This window comes from Eriocheir sinensis, chromosome 41, assembly GCF_024679095.1.
Source record: "Eriocheir sinensis breed Jianghai 21 chromosome 41, ASM2467909v1, whole genome shotgun sequence".
Taxonomy (NCBI): Eukaryota; Metazoa; Arthropoda; class Malacostraca; order Decapoda; family Varunidae; genus Eriocheir; species Eriocheir sinensis.
In genome coordinates this window covers 14,279,231-14,295,959 of record NC_066549.1, presented here as the reverse complement: position 1 = coordinate 14,295,959, position 16,729 = coordinate 14,279,231, and the positions used below count along the sequence as shown (strand labels likewise).

General features: G+C 44.2%; 1 protein-coding gene across 3 annotated transcripts in view; it reads right to left on the bottom strand.

The window, feature by feature from the left end:
* Positions 1–1,872: 1,872 nt before the first annotated feature.
* Positions 1,873–16,729, bottom strand: part of LOC127009699 (ZZ-type zinc finger-containing protein 3-like) — a 29,006-nt gene continuing 14,149 nt past the window's right edge. For all 3 annotated transcript variants that reach the window (XM_050883031.1, XM_050883030.1, XM_050883032.1), the window contains exons 4-10: positions 15,377–15,490; positions 13,423–13,535; positions 13,050–13,126; positions 7,027–7,142; positions 5,665–5,811; positions 4,186–4,314; positions 1,873–2,251 (exon numbers count right to left, since the gene is read on the bottom strand). In XM_050883031.1, the coding sequence (XP_050738988.1) occupies positions 2,060–2,251; positions 4,186–4,314; positions 5,665–5,811; positions 7,027–7,142; positions 13,050–13,126; positions 13,423–13,535; positions 15,377–15,490 (888 nt within the window). In that variant the 3' untranslated portion in view covers positions 1,873–2,059. The remainder of the gene's footprint in view (positions 2,252–4,185; positions 4,315–5,664; positions 5,812–7,026; positions 7,143–13,049; positions 13,127–13,422; positions 13,536–15,376; positions 15,491–16,729) is intronic.

Here is a 16,729-nt window from a genome sequence, read left to right as displayed (position 1 = left end):
CGCGGTATCACGTTCACTGACCTGGCTACACTGGTGGCTTCGTCTGCAGCCGTTTGTGTTCGAATTGTGATGCACATTCAAATTGGAGGACAAAATTTGTTTGATAAATGTGTTCGAATTGGGAATTGTTCAAATTGAAAGGCGTTCGAATCATGAGGTACCACTGTATAAGGTCACTACTTAGCAGATTTTCGCCTATCGCGGAGGATTCTGGAACCTAACCCCCGTGATAGACGAGGGACCACTGTATACCCATATCGCATACCTTGGGCCCAAAGGGAGGGGTATTGGGGCGCTTATTTGGGAGGAACAGCCTGGTAACCACTAAAAGGTGAGTCGGGGTGTGTGAACCTGGCCTTACAAGTATATTGCAGCAATAAATTCGCAATAGTGGCTAGCAGATGTTTTTGTAATTACCGGGTGTGTTTGGTTAAAAAAACATTCTCGGTCTGTCCCCGTAGATTTCTGACCCTCTGACCTTGTTCGTTTTATCCGAAATCCGTTATTTGTGGGTTCGTTATATCGAGGGTTTACTGTATTTGTATTTGCTTATAGATTAATAGACTAATAGAGCAAAGCTCTATTAGTCCTGTCTCCATATCTATATTTGTCCAACCTACCTTTCATCTTATGGACACTGCTTGCCTCCACCAGACTCTTCCAGGTGTCTACACTTCTATTAGGGAAACTATACTTCTTTATATCCCTTAGATGAGTTCCGTTTCTGAGTTTTCTGTCATGGCCTCTCTGACTCCTTGCTCCAGTTGCAAGTATCAGATCATTTCTATCTACAGCATCAATTTCATTTACCAATTTAAACAATGTTATCAGATCTCCTCTTTCTCTTTTGTTCCAAAGTTGGTAGTTTCATCTCCTTCAATCTATCTTCATAGATTATATTTGAAAGCGCCAGCACCAATTTTGTTGCAATCCTTTGTATTCTTTCTATTTTCTTGATATTTTTCTTTTTGTAGGGTGTCCATACTACAGCAGTATACTCCAACTTTGGCCTTATTAATGTTGTCATTATTTTTTTCATCATATCCTTATCCATATAATGGAAAGCAAACTTTATCTTTTGCAACATGCTGTACGTTTCTCCAAATATTCTATCTACAGTCGAGTCGCGTATGATGCAGATTCGTAAGGCGCGGTTTCCTATGATGCAGTATGGTATCAGAACCATATGTTCAGATCACGCGGGTAAAACCATCTATGACGCGGTTCGTGGTCTCCCCTGTGATGCATTTGAGGGTGGCTCGGACCGCCCGGACCACACACCTCCAATTGAACCATTCTTTCTTTCCCCTTTCCCTTGCTATGTACAAGGGGACATGTTGTTCTACTCCTTTGTTGTAAATTTCCAGGAATCTGTCATATTTATCTTGTACTAGTTTTTTTTTTTTTTTTTTTTTTTTACTTCATTCTAGTTAATTTTACTGAAGAATGACCTCATTCCTGTATAATCTGCCTTTGTATAGTTTTTCCTTTTCATTTTATGTACTTCATCTTTCTCTCCTTCTATATTGAGTTCCCATTCTAATATCTCTATATTGAGTTCCCATTCTAATATCTCTATATTGAGTTCCCATTCTAATATCTCATGATCACTTTTTCCTAGCGGACACACATACTTGACTCCTTTTAGTTGTATTTCTTTCGTGAACACTGAATCTAGCCTCGATGGTATATTTTCTCCTCTGTATCTTGTATGTTCTTGTACCGATTATGTCATGAGGTTTTCCGTTGCTATTTTCAGTAGTTTACTTCCCCAAGTGTCTTCGTCATCTCCAGCTTCAAACAAATCACTGAAAAATGTACTACCAGTGTGCAAAGTTTTATTTCTGTATGTGTTATTGAAAGAAACAGAGCTTATTTTCCAAATATATTTGGCAATGATTCAGCTTCACCTTGATTATGCCATTCAAGTCAGGCCTCCTTTGAATAAGGAAATTTGATATATTACATTGCTTCAAAAGTATTTGCATCGCATTATGAAAACTGCCTGCATTTAATCAAAGCAATGACTAATAATTATGGACAACACACCTGTTTAGGATCATTGTATCTCACTGAGGGCATCCTGTACACAAAAGGTTTTGATGGGCTCAAGATGGTGTGAAGGCAGATGATGTTCTAATGAAAAATTTGTCTTGACACAGCTTCCACAAATGTCAACACTTCTGGAGGGAGGACATTCCATGCAATGCCAGCGAGGTCCAATGATGGGCTCCACCCCACACCCATCACACTGTAAAAAGATAATAATGATAATAATAATAATAATAATAATAATAATAATAATAATACTCTGTAATCTTTATGCATGCAGGCCTATCTGGATGAATAATGCAGCACCCTCAACCACCACAAGCTGTATCTTTCTTTCCTTCTTCCTGAATAATCCTCCTCAGTGGACGTGCCAAACCTTAGTCCTCCCACATTTGCCTTCTGTGGCATCCCTGTAAGGCTAGAGGCTGAGCGATGCCGCAGTCATGTGCTGCAGCTAGTAACATACCTCTTTTGTCCCTTATTCTGGCTAAGATGGGCAGTCTCTCCTGGCTCAGAGATATCAATTGGGTAATCTGTGTGACCATAAGCCAAGCAGCCACCTTAGGTCAGGTGGTGCCTCCATATGCTCTGCTGCTACCTCTGGGCTCTTGCGCTTATAGACCCAATGATCAGCCTCCCCTTGTAGAGCTCTGTGGTGGGTGGAGCTTTACTAACTATTGAGGAGCATATGCCCGGTGGCACGTTGCTTCACTCACTCGCCACCACCCATCCTGATGGTCCCCCCGAGCAAGCTCTCATGCTGCTACTCTGTCCATCTCATCTCAAGTCCCTCCTGGCAGGATTGATTAAGTTGCCTCAGCCAGGAGTTATGTAGGCATCCCATTGGTCCTCTCCATTTGTTTGTTTTTTCATACAGAAACAACCCTGTGAGCAAGATCGATATCTGGGAGGCATGCTACATGCCCAAAAAGCCAGAGGTGGCATTTATGGACGAAGCTGGTAATAGGGTAGGGTAGGCGGTGGCCGAAGTGATAGCGTACTGGACCCACATTCGCCGCGTGATGGACGACGCGGGTTCGAATCCTCACGCTACCACTCGGATTTTTCAGTCACCGCCGAGTGGCTTAAAACTACCCACATGCTGTCCTGAAGACCACCCATCAACCCGGACTCTAGAGGAAGCCGTCCAAGCGAATCAAGAACGAGTTTCGGGGGGCAGCATGAGCCAATGCAAGATGGCGCCACTATAAACACTCGCCTGCGCCAGAACGGGCAGGGCCAACCATCAGGCCCCACCTGGAAGAAGCCTTGGGCCGACCATCAGGCCCCACCGGGAAGATGCCTACCGGCGCAATAGGCAACGTAAAAAAAAAAAAAGTCTCAACTCAGCTTCATCACATAGTCGCTGGTTCAACATGAACTCATTCCAGCGATACCTAATGATCCTGTGAAGGCATTTGGTACCAAAGGCACTTTAGGTCTGCATTAATGTGCAAAAATAAGTCTTTCATGCCTGAAACCAGTGCACAAATGATTATGAGTCTTGTGAGTATCTGGGACAGGCATTTTACAGATGATGGCAGCGCAAATATTCCAACACCTACACCACCTCCTGTTGAGCTAAAAATAATTCTCCTAGTGCTCTGCCAGCTCTCCAGAAAAAAGATGGAGATTAAACTCTTCCATAAGAACCATCTAAATTCTGGAGATCAATGCATTAAAGATAATTAAGGAAAACAACATGAAGTATTGTTAATCTGTAAGCACAGCATACTAATATGACATGCTGTACAGTCTGTATCCTTGAATTGTGGTGGCTGTTGTTATGGAAATGCAATAAAGTTCTCAATAATCGAATATCTTTAAAATACATTTCATAGAATTTATTACTTTCCTAGAGGTGCTATAAAACTACGTATATTGCAAATTACATATGCAGAAAGTACAAGGACAGACTGTACTATTTAATGCCAACACCAAATCAGAAAATGCCATTAATACAGCAGTATAATGAAAGTATGAGATCTTGATATCAAAGTAAATATTTTTTTATTGTTTATTACAGATTATAACTTCAACATAAACATATGCCTTCTTTTCTGGAGTGATGCAAAAATAAATCATGCCTATTCATAGTCAAATATGTTGGTGAGTAGTAAACCATTAACTTACGGAATAGCCATAATGATGAACAATTCCTGTTTCAGCTTCTTGCTCCTTGAGACGCTTTATGTGCTTCATCCTGAGAAGTTCACAGTACTCCTCACTGTTGCGCAGTTCATCAACAACATCTTCCTCATCCTGGGGGAGCAATTTCAAGATGAATTTCACGTAACACTAGTGATAACCATAAACTCACAGATGAGTTAAATATCTGTATGTAAGGTACTATCAGATCAACTCACAGCTGGTGCACCAGTGAGTGAAAAAACGAATATGCTTGACGGATGAGTTTAGTCTCCCGGGGGCACTTAATCCGCAGGTAGCCGTGGGGGAGGGACCCCAGGTCACTCTGCCCACGGCCATGATGGAAGCTGCCCTGGGCCCTGCCTGTCCATTCAGACTCTCTCGTTGGCACAACTCATTTGGGATCCTCCTGATGAACTGCGTGATCTCAGCCTTGAGTTCCTGAACTGTCTCAGAGTTATTTCTGTACACATTGTCCTTGGCATATCCCTACAAGAAAAAGTCCATAGGGTTGAGGTCCGGTGACTGAGGAGCCCAAATGTATTCCGTCTTGAATGAAATCAGACGGTCTCCGAACTTTTGGTGAAGAAAGTCAAGAGTATCCCTGACAGTGTGGGGAGTAGCCTCACCAGACCTCAACCCTATAGACTTTTTCTTGTGGAGATATGCCAAGGACAATGTGTACAGAAATACTAACTCTGAGTTCAGGAACTCAAGGCTGAGATCACGCAGTTCATCAGGAGGATCCCAAATGAGATGTGCCAACGAGTTATTGAAAACTTTGCAGTCAGACTCAATGCCTGCATGAATCGAAACGGAGGACACATTGAACATTTCATTCACTACCGAGATCGACGCTGAGGGCAAAAAGTAAAAAATCACGACACCACCGCTACCAGCCAAGAATTGATGACGCCACTATAAACGCTTGTGCCATGATGGGCCAACCACCAGGCCCAACCAAGAAAGCCTACCGTCACTATAGGGCTGGATGTAAAAAAATAAATAAATAAATAAAAAAATAAAAACATTGATAATTCTATAGGAGTAAGTTTCAAAACAATGGCAAAACGTTTTTTTCCAGCATGAGCTTCCCCCCGTTCATGCTGGATAAACAAGGTTCTACTGTATTCCAACCCTGCTTGATCAACTGATGTAGCTTGTCGATATTAGAATAATGCAAACACTGTATCGGGCAAATTTGATTCACAGAAATAAAAAGGATTCATGCAAAATTGAGAATGTGATCCTCATTTGGTTAGGGTCTAAATGTGAAACTGATAGTCTGAAATAGATTTGTATGAAATTGACAGTCAGATGTATGTAAAATAACAAAATACTTTGAAAAGTTTAAGATCAAAATAAAATAATATAAAAAATTAGTAGCATGAAGAAAACTTCCACTAAATCTCAAAATACTGAAGAGTTTAGTTATAGTAATACCAATAATATCCAGCAACTAACCGAGACATCATAAGTGTCTGCCTGAGAGCTCTGTGTCCCTTCTGAGGGTGTGGTTTTCAGGTTCAGGTCTTCATACATGTTGAATGCTTTCATAAAGCTGGAGGGGACCCTCCTGTAGGCTACTCCAGGTATGCCCCGTCTTCGTGACTGAAAGGAGTTTTCAAATGAGAACTAAGAAATACATTAGATTAATTATGGAGAAACATAACATGAAATTCTTTCTTTCCTAGACATATATCTGCATAGTATGAATCAACATGAGATGTCAAGACTCCATTTAAATCTAAACTAAAGTTTTTGAAATATTTATGGGTCAACGGGACTTCTAGGCTGATGCACAACTCTGCCGTGCCATTCTCAGTGTAACAATGGCAGGAGGAGTTTTTTGGATATTCCTTGTCTGATTCCGTGCCCAAGGATCCACAGCCAGTGACCTTGACTCCTCATAAGCCTCTTCTTGCTCCAAAAGAGCTCTCAGTGTGATCACAATTGGGAGAGAGCTGAATGTGACTTTTTCAAGCCGCAAAAGTGGTGTTAGTGGTGAAGACAGTGGCGGCAGAAGCGTTGAACTCTAACCCCTTGTCTTATCGGGAAGGCTGAGCCCCATTATTCTGCAACTTTGCTTTGATGGCTATCCTGTAGATCAATCTCATTACCGTGACGGTGGAAGTAATACTGAAGCCCCCGAGGATGCATCCAACCACCCTTCAGGGTTATCAAATTCAGAACATGAGGGTAATGAAGGGGCTTTGCAGCAGGCTTAAGTGCGGGGAGTGGAAGGGCCACTCGCTACACTGTGCCACCCATAACCTACACAGCCTTCCGAACACAGGCCTGCTGCAAGGTAAAAGTTACTGCAGTTCATCATGTCACCACAGAAACATCACATAATGTAGAGATTTCGGGTTTATGACAGACTGAAGAGGAAGGATGGGTCATAAATTTGAAGCTATTGGCTTAGGCAGAGCCATGAAATTGATAATGGAAAGTGAGCTATTTTCAGGAAAATGTCAGAACATTGCCGTACATCCCCGCCCTTTAAGGGTTAGAGAGGGAAGTAACAAGACACCTTTCCAACTGAAACTGGCCACAGGTTCTGTACTCTTTCTTTCCTGGAGGAGTGCTTGGCAAGTTTCTTTTCTGTTTTTTTATGCCCTTGAGGTGTTTTTATTGATGTAAAAAGTTAGCCCCCAGTCAGCAGATGTGGCAGTGAGTGAACAGCCAGGCAGTTGCAACAATAAACTATCATTGAAGTACTGTTCTCCCCTCTGTCAATGTTGATGATCCTGCTAATCATGATCATGACTAGGATGGTAATATTGGCATAATTTCTATGTGAAATGTGTGTACTTTCACTCTTACCATTTTCTTCAAAACTCTTTCCTTTGGGCATCTGCCAGGAACTGGTAGTCCTTCACGTTTTAGAGCAATGAAGTACTTCTGAACTCTGCTCTGTACTTGAAGTGGTGTTCGGGTGCCTGAAAAAATAAAAAAAATGAGTATCTAAAAATATAAACACTAGCAAAGTTCTTGAATAAGAGATGATTTTTTTTTCTTTTTTTTACAGCAAAGGAAGCAGCTCAAGGACAAAAAAAAGGAGAACAAAACAGTCTGCTAATCACTGCTCCTATGGATGAGTGAGGCCCCTTAGGGAGCCCCAGATGGATGTTGCAGTGGAAAGAGAAACTTATTAAACTTTTGGTGAGTGGAAGGGTTAAGGGAAATGAATCTGCCAACATTAGAGGATAGAAGAGAAAGAGGAGACTTGATAATGTTATAAGGACTAATCAATAATATGAAAGTAGAAGATAAAAACAGACGATTGTGCAATTGGAAAAAAAGACCACAAACCTAAAGGGGGTACAATAGCAAACTAAGGAAGACTAAATACATGGGTGATGTCAAGAAATACAGCTTTCTGCACAAAGGTATAGACGCTTGAAATGGATTGAAGAAAGAAGTGATTGCAGTGGAGTGTTTTCACAAATTACAAGAAAGGATAGACAAATGCAGATATGGAGACACACCAGGTTCTGTATACTACAATTGGGGAAGTACAAACATGGAGAAAAAGGTAACAATGGAACAGACGACGAATGTAAAAAAAAAAAAAAAAAAAAAAAAAAAGTCGGAGTTAATATGTAAAGATCAACTCTGTTCCAATTGACTCAATTCATTAATGATTATGACAAGATTGACACCAATAAGAGAGAGAGAGAGAGAGAGAGAGAGAGAGAGAGAGAAAGACAACAACAACAATAATAATAGCAACAATAACAACACCAACGGAAGCAGCAGAAACAGAAACAGCGGCAGCAACAGCAGTAACAACAATATAAACACCACCACCACAAACAACAACAATAACAGCAACTATAACAACAACAATAACAACAACAGTGGTAACAACAACAAAAAGAGGTAGTTTAAGAAACGGACCCAGCAGCAGGCAGGACCACACCTCACCTCACCGAGCACGCAACCCCTACCCCACCTGACTCACTCACAGGACGTCTGGTCACTGAGGGAGATCAGAGGAGGGGAAAGACGCCGGTGTGGATACTGCTTCCGCCCCGGCCACACAACCAAGGCGTGCTACGGCCATGATGCTGACCATCACCAGGAAATGCTACTCAGGAGAGTCCTGATGGAAGGCTTGGGGAGGCAGCAAACTCTCCAACCTCAGCAGCCCTTTCAGGACACCCAGCAGGCCCCCACCTGGCAACGCCAACAACAACAGCCTGAGCTTCACCACACCTGGCCCGCCCCCTTGTGGCAGGGCAGACACTAACACGTCTCGCCTCACCACCACACCTCGCTGCCAAGCCAACGCGAGGCGGCGAGGGCATGGGCGCCTCACCCGGAATCTCACCGTCGTGTCGGCCAATGTCAGGGGACTGCGCACAAATGTTGGCGACCTCACCCACAATTTTGTCCTGCGCCATCGAGCCGACGTTGTTGCTGTGACGGAAACGTGGCTCACTGAGGAGGTGGAGCCGACGTTTGGCAAAATCCCGGGTTATTCCCACTGGGTGAGGAAGGACAGGGAGAACAGAGCAGGCGGAGGTGTGGCTGCCTGCTTTAAGGACTGCCTGAATGTACAGGAGCTTGAGGTGACACTGCCTCACCAAACGGAAGCTCTATTTTTCAGGGTGGCACTGTCGGACAACAGTGGTCTCCTCCTCTGTGTCATGTACCGCCCCCCTAGGCAAGGGCAGGCTCCTCTGGATTGACTGACTCGACACCCTGCTCCTGCGTCACCAGTGCTCCCACGTGATGGTGGTGGGAGATCTAAACTTCCACCTGGAGCAGGGAGCCTTCAACAATTTACTGACGGTGCAGGGTCTGGTAAACCATGTAACTTTCCCCACACATGAGCGAGGAGGGCTACTGGACCCTGTGCTATCGGACCTCCCAGAGGCCAGCCTCTGCTGCCAGCAGCTGGGGCAAGTGGGCAGCTCTGACCACTATGCCGTACTGGCTCGGGTTGAGCTGACCACAGAGAGGAAAGACGCTGTCCCGCACACCATCTGGCTTTGGGAGAGGGCCGACTGGCCGTCAGTGAGACACGCCATGGAGGACACGGACTGGGAGACCCTGTTGGTGGGGGACGCCGAGGCCAAGGCACAGGCTTTCACCACCAAGCTTCTTGCCCTCCAACAACTGTGTCCCCAGCAGGGTGTACCTCGCCAGGCCTAGTGACCCCGCTTGGTTCGGTTTCTGATGCAGGGTTGCTGCCGAGGCCAAGCATGCCGCCTGGGAGAGGTACAAGCATCAGCCGTCACTCCAAAATAAGGTCCAACACTGGGAGGCCTGCAAACGGATGACAGCTACCTGCGCGTGGGCGAAGAGGAGAGGACCAGCAGCGGAAACTTTGCAGCCCAGGAGTTGGCAACAAAACCTGGTGGAGTCTCGTTAAGGAGCGGCAGGGGGCTAACCAACCCCATGCCGTCCCTCCACTCACCAGGCCTGACGGATCCACGACCACAAGCAGTGGAGACAAGGCCTCGCTCCTGGCTGAACTGTTCGCCAAGAAAATGAAGGTTGGTGACCCGGGACAACCCGCACTTGTGCTGCCCCAGGAAACCGATCGTGTTGTCTCCTCTGTGTCGGTGACGGCAGAGCAGGTTGAGCGGCTGCTCAACGCACTGGACGCAGGTAAAGCCGTTGGCCCGGATGACATAAGCCCACGCCTCCTCAAGAATTGTGCCAAGGAGCTCTCAGGTCCTCTCTCCGCCATCTTCACGTCTTGCCTGAGGGAGTGCAAGTGGCCTTCATTATGGAAGGAGGCGCGTGTGGTTCCGGTCCACAAGAAAAATTCAAGGTCCGAGCCCAGCAACTACAGGCCCATCTCCTTGCTTTCTGTGCTGGGCAAGGTGCTGGAGCATGTGGTGGCTGCAGTCATCTGTCAGCACCTGAGTGAGAGCCATCTACTCTCTGATAGACAGTTTGGCTTCAGGCCTGGCTGGTCCACCGCGGACCTCCTCCTCCTCCTCTCCAAGGATTGGCAAGACGCACTGGATGAAGGCCTGGACACACTCATGGTAGCCCTGGATATTGCTGGAGCCTTTGACAGGGTTTGGCACGCGGGGCTCATTGAAAAGCTTCGCGCCAAAGGTGTCCAGGGTGCCCTTCTGATGCTGCTCAAGGATTACCTCCAGGGGAGGACCCTTCAGGTGGTGATCAACGGGCAGTCATCAAGGCCTTCAACAGTGCACGCCTTAGTTCCACAGGGTTCTGTGCTCAACCCAATCCTGTGGAACATATATATTGACAATCTCCTCCGGCAGCTATCGGCAGTGTCAGCCTATGCCGATGACTGCACACTCTCCCGCTCTTACTGCTGCCCCGACAGCCAGCAAGCCGTCGAGGAGATCAACAGGCAGCTCAGCCTGGTGGAGCAGTGGGGAGAGGAGTGGCAGGTCACCCTCGCCCCAGAGAAGACGCAGGCCATGGTCATCTCACAGTCCCCAGACGCCTCTTGAGCAGTTTCAGGCCAGCTGCGTCTTGGAGGCAAGAGTCTGCCCCTCTAGGATCACATCAAGGTCCTGGGAGTGTCTGTGGACCAGAGCCTGCGCTTCGACCACCACGTCCAAGCTGTTGCCCGCTAGGCCTCCCTGCGAGTCTCTGCCCTGTGAAGAGTGGCGGGATCCCTCGACCCACGGGCATCCTCACTCTCTTCAAGGCAAAGATACGACCGTATCTGGAGTACGGTGCCCTGTGCTGGATGTCGAGTGCTGCCACCCACATGCAGAGGCTTGATGCAGTGCAGCGACGAGCACTGTGTCTGGTGGAGGCCAGCGAGCACCTGGAGGAGTTGTCTGCCACTGTGACGTTGCTGGAGCACCGCTGTGATGTCTCAGCACTGGTGGTGTGCCACAAAGCCCATGTGCAGGGGGTTCCCCACCTCAGCAGCTTGAGGCTCCCTCCACGCGCTGCCCAGAGGCTCACCCAGACTGCACTCGCCAGTGACCAGCTTGTGGAGGTGCCTCGATCACACTCCATATACAGCGCACATATACAGCCAGGACCACACGCCTGTGGAACATGTTCACGGCAGCCACTCCCCAAGTGGAGAACATGAACATGCAGAAGGTGAAGCTGGCTGCTCACAGGTGGCGTGAGGGATACCCAAGTGTGCTAGTGGTATAAATATAAAGTGACAAACTGACAATATTCCAAATTGCTTTTACATGTTTTCTTTCTTTTCCGTATTTTGTATTTGTATGTGTTGAATGTGCCAACAGACGACAATTCATTTTGTCCCATACGCAGGCTCTTAAAATAGTTACACCAAAAAAAGTGTAATTTTGAGCCTCCTTTTTTGTAGAAATATGTTTAAAAAAAAAAAAAGAGAGAGAGAGAGAGAGTGCGTATTTAAATAGTTGTGACGTAACTCTTTTCCCATATGTTACAACTAGGTAAATACGCACGCACTCTCACACACACACACACAAACACAGAGAAGGGGAAATGGGAAGCCTGTGGGGAGGGAGAAGCAGAAGTGAGTCAGGTCAGGTCCTGACCGAAGCCCTGACCTGACTCTCCCTCAGGACCTGACCTGACTCTCCCTACTAACCCTACCTCCCCACACCCTTCTCCTTTCTTCTTCTTCTTCTTCTTCTTCTTCTTTTTCGTGCATGTGTGTGTGTGTGTGTGTGTGTGTGGTCATATAATCTAATGGGGAAGGACAAAGGGAAGAAGAGTGATAGACTGAGAGATAAGGCTAAAGATACAAGGATGTGAGAAAGGAGGAAACAAGGGAAATGAGTGGAGGAAATGGGAGGAGAAAAGAAGAGAGAGGGTGGGAGGGTCAGGTAAAGGTGAGGAAAAAGGGAGGGAGAAAAGTGTGAGTGGGAGGGAAAGAGATTAAAAGAGAAAAACTGGGAGGGAGAGGAAAGGAAAAAAAGAAAGAAATGAGAAGGAAGGAGAAAAATACAGGGTAAAGAGGGAGAAGAAAGAAAGAAAGGAGGGAGGAGTGAACCAGGGAAAAGCCTAATGGCGCAATAGGCCGCGACGGAAAATCAAAAGTCGAAAATCGGGTTACAACACGTCGTTAAAAATGGAACTCCATCGTAAGTCAAGGACCTCCTGTACTCTTAAACACTTTCTACACTTTTAAACCAACGTAATTTTAACAACATATGAAATTCAAATTTTTTATAGTTTTAATTTTTTAGGCTAGAAAATGCTTTTTTTACTGCAAAAATATTTGAAATAATAAATATATAAAAATACCTATAAACCGCAAAATCCTGCGATATAGCGAAAAACCCGCGATACGATACAATTTAAAAATCCGTGATATAGCGAGACCGCGATAGGTGAACCACGATATGGCGAGGGATTACTGTATATGAAAATAATTTAAACTGTTTAAGCCATTAGGATCAGCTTGAAATTCTGTAAAACCTTTACTAAATGAGAATTATGAAAAATACTTGAAAACTTTTTTATTGTGGGTTCTGGGCAGTTGCTTGCCATATCTTTTGCATTCCTTAGGGATGCAAAAAATAGAAGAGATCTGTTGCAACAATGCATAGCTGGGAGAATTGCAGGTTTGACACAATTATCAAACCCAGGTCCTTAACACACTTCGCTTTGATTTTAACACCACATTTTATAATTGAACTTCCTGTTTTCTTTTCTAACTTGAAGAACCTAGCACTGATTTATGTTAAAAGGCACCTCCCATTTGTTCCTAACTACAACACTTTGTGAGTTCTTTCCCTTCATTCATTATCTTACTAGTATTCCAAATTTGTCTTTCCTGTGAGTTTCTTTGCATCTTACATTATAATCAACTTTGTTATCTGCATTTCAATTTACTAACATGATTTTACATCCTAGAATTTCAACAAAGAGAAAATAAAAAACAAACATACCGATTTCTTTAGAAATTTTTACCCAGCGATGCCAAGCAATAGGTTCATCTGGATACTTGATAAGAAGTTCTTCAAGCCTGAAATGTTATGATGAAACAATTAAGTAGTATACCATATTCCTACCTCAGTTTAAAAATTATTCATTATGCTTTATAATATTAATAAAACTATGACACTGAATAAAAATACAGGAAGGGTTTTTACTGTATGGTTACGGTATAAGGAGCCTGATGAAAATGAGTAGCAAGAAAAGGCACCACACAGTCAACAAGGTTGACCCTTCAAGCACATATGAAGCTTTTCAAACAAAAATTAACCAACTGGTTTTCATTAATAAAGGTATTCAAGAATTACCAGTCACACAAACTCTTACTTTCGCTGTTCTTCATCACTCCATGTCTGATTGAATGTTTGGGGTTTACTTTCATCATAAATTCTTCCTCGCACCATGACCTTGTGCTCAGCACTCAGGGATTCCTTACTTTCCTGAAATAAAGATTCAAACATTAAACACTTTGATAATCTAATGAAATTAGTTGACAATTTTGAATTTGCTTAGATCTGAATATCTGAGGTTTTATTACTTTTTTGATGGAAAACAAATGTTTAAAGATCAATGTAAAATTGGATCGACAGGGGGGGGTGGAGAGGGGTGAGATAGAGGAGGCAATGAAGAAGTTAAAAGTAGGAAAGGCCCCTGGAGCTGATGGCATAACAGCAGAAATGCTGAAGTATGGAGGAGGTGTAGTTGCAGAATGGATGTTGTGGATATGTAACCTAGCATGGCAACAGGGTGAGGTGCCAGAGGATTAGAGAAGGGCTATTGTTGTTCTGCTGTACAAAAGGAAAGGAAAAAGAGGTGACTGCAATAGTTACAGTGGAATAAGTCTACTCAATGTGGCAGGAAAAGTGTATGAAAGTGTTTTAATGAGAGGATGAAGAAAATAACTGAAAAAAGTGTAGGCTATGAACAAGGGGGTTTTAGTAATGGGAGGACACTGCAATGCACTGCAAATGGGTGTCCAGTGCAGATGTAGCTAACAGATGTGGAGTAGAGGACCTGGAAACAGTGCTCAGAAGGGAAAGACTCTGATGGTTTGGACATGTAAAGAGAGCAAATGAGGATACAGTGCTGGGAGTTGTGGAAAGATTAGAGGTATAAGGAAGGAAACCAGTTGGTAGACCTAGGAAAACAAAGAGGTGTATACAGGAAGACTTGGCATTGATGGGATTGGATGAACATCAGGCAGAAGACAGAGTAGAATGGAGGAGAGCCATAAAGCGTCCAACTCCTCAGGAAGAGTGAAAATGGACGTTACACGAAATGATGATGATGAGTATGGGCTAGATTACAAGTATGTAAGATAAAACCATCTTAATCATACTTTCTAGCTTGAACACATTTACCTTTCAGTTTATAAAGTTGACATGAATTATGCTGATATGACCTGTTGGTATCTGAAGGCTATGTTTGTTAGTAAAGCTAGACAAGTTAGATCACTGTCGTACTGCAATATAAATGATGGAGGTATTGAGAGCAAGTGATTGCAGAAAGCTGAGGTACATGGCAGGGATCAGGTGGCAAGACAGGGTGTCCAGTGCAGATGTAACTAACAGATGTGGAGTAGAGGACCTGGAAATAGTGCTCAGAAGGGAAAGACACCGATGGTTTGGACATGTAAAGAGAGCAGGTGAGGATACAGTGCTGGGAGTTGTGGAGAGATTAGAGGTAGAGGAAAGGAGACCAGTGTGGTATGCCAAGATGGTTTGGACATGTGATGAGAAGAGAATGAATTTGTGAAGAGTGTATGAGGGAAGGATTGAGGGATGGCATATCAGGGGAAGACCACCTGCGAAGTGAATCAACAAGGTGACCAAGTATTGGAGCGAGGGAGTTGTAAGTAGCAGGATTGAGTGTGCTGAAAGGAAGTGCCAGAACAGGGAGAGATGGAGACACTTCTGCCATGGCCACCCCTTGGAGGGAAGTTCCTATGAGGAAACAGGGCATCGGAGATATGGAATAGAATAGAATAAAACTGTAACAGATGGACAAAAGCATGGCAACCCAAGAATTGTGGAAGTCAAGGTTGACAGAGAACTAGATGGAGAGATGAAATCAGAACCTTTCTTGAGGCAGGATGGTGTACACCAACATCAGAGTGAAGTGGAGGACACTGGGAATGATCTTTGTCCTGCAGTGGACTAAAAATGCCTGATAATCATGATAACAGTTTCCTCTTACTACTATTCCACTTTTTTGGCACCCTGAAATGATTTCATCTTAGTTTGAGGTAATAATACAAACATGCTAAATCAGCAATTAGTACCTGATTGTATTGTTGGCATGTAGACATCTCTTGTAATATCTGCTTCCTTGTTTTTGGTCTCAATCCTTGCGTGATATAGCTGATGTTATATTTCTCCCAGTCAATTTGAGGGATCTGGAAAAATAATATAGAATCACAGCATCTCCTTTATTTGCAGGGAGGCAGCAGCTAAATGGTTAGTGTGCCGGTGCCTTGTCAAGGAGGAAGCAGGTTCGCATCTTGCTTGCCAGAACAAATTGGAATTTATCAGTCACCGCGGAGTGTAGTATGGAACATATATCTCTATTCCTCTGTTGTAAATATTCATAAAAAAAAAGTCATTTTCTCTTGAATATTAGTACTTCTCTTCATATCAGTCCAGTCTACCCCACCAAAGAAAGTCTTGAGTCCAATGCAATCTGCCTAAGCGTAGTTTTTCCTTTTTTCCTTATAAGCCTCATCTCGATATTCACATCCTTCCAAAGTTTTATCTCCAATAGTTCATGGTCGCTCTTTCCTAAGGGGCACTCATGACTTGACCTCATTCAAGAGGAGAGTATCAAGACAGCGGCAAGTCAACAGGACCTGACGGTTTGTCCCCTCGGTTATGAAAAGAGCTTAAACAACAAATACTTCAGCCACTCACTAACATATTCAACCAGTCTGTTCAATTGAACAAGGTTCCGGAAGACTGGAAGATGGCGAACGTAACACCGATTTTCAAAAGAGGAGACAAAAGCGTTGCATTAAACTACAGGCCCATAAGTTTGACATCAGTGGCAGGAAAAATACTCGAAAAGATTATTAGAGACAAACTTGTTAAGTTTCTAGAAGACAATAATGTAATCTCCAACACCCAGCATGGCTTCAGAAACAAGCGCTCCTGCCTAACAAATTTATTAGACTTCTTCCAAGGTATATATAAGAACTGGGATGCCTACATCCCCAGTGATGTTATATACCTCGACTTTCAGAAAGCCTTCGACAAGGTACCACACAAGTGACTCCTTAAGAAATTGCACTTGGCGGGCATTGGAGCCAATCTGATCGCGTGGATAAGAGATTGGCTCACTGACAGAAAACAACGAGTACTACTCAACGGACAGCCTTCCGATTGGCTTCCAGTCACTAGTGGAGTGCCTCAAAGGTCAGTGCTGGGACCCACTCTCTTCATTATATATATCAACGACCTCGAATCAGGACCAAAATCCACAATATCGAAATTTGCTGATGACACCAAGGTGGGTGGAAAGGCCCTCACAAAGACCGACTGCGAAATCATTCAGAAAGACCTCAATCACATTATCGAATGGTCGGAAAAATGGCAAATGTCCTTTAACGTTTACAAATGCAAAATCATGCACATTGGATCCA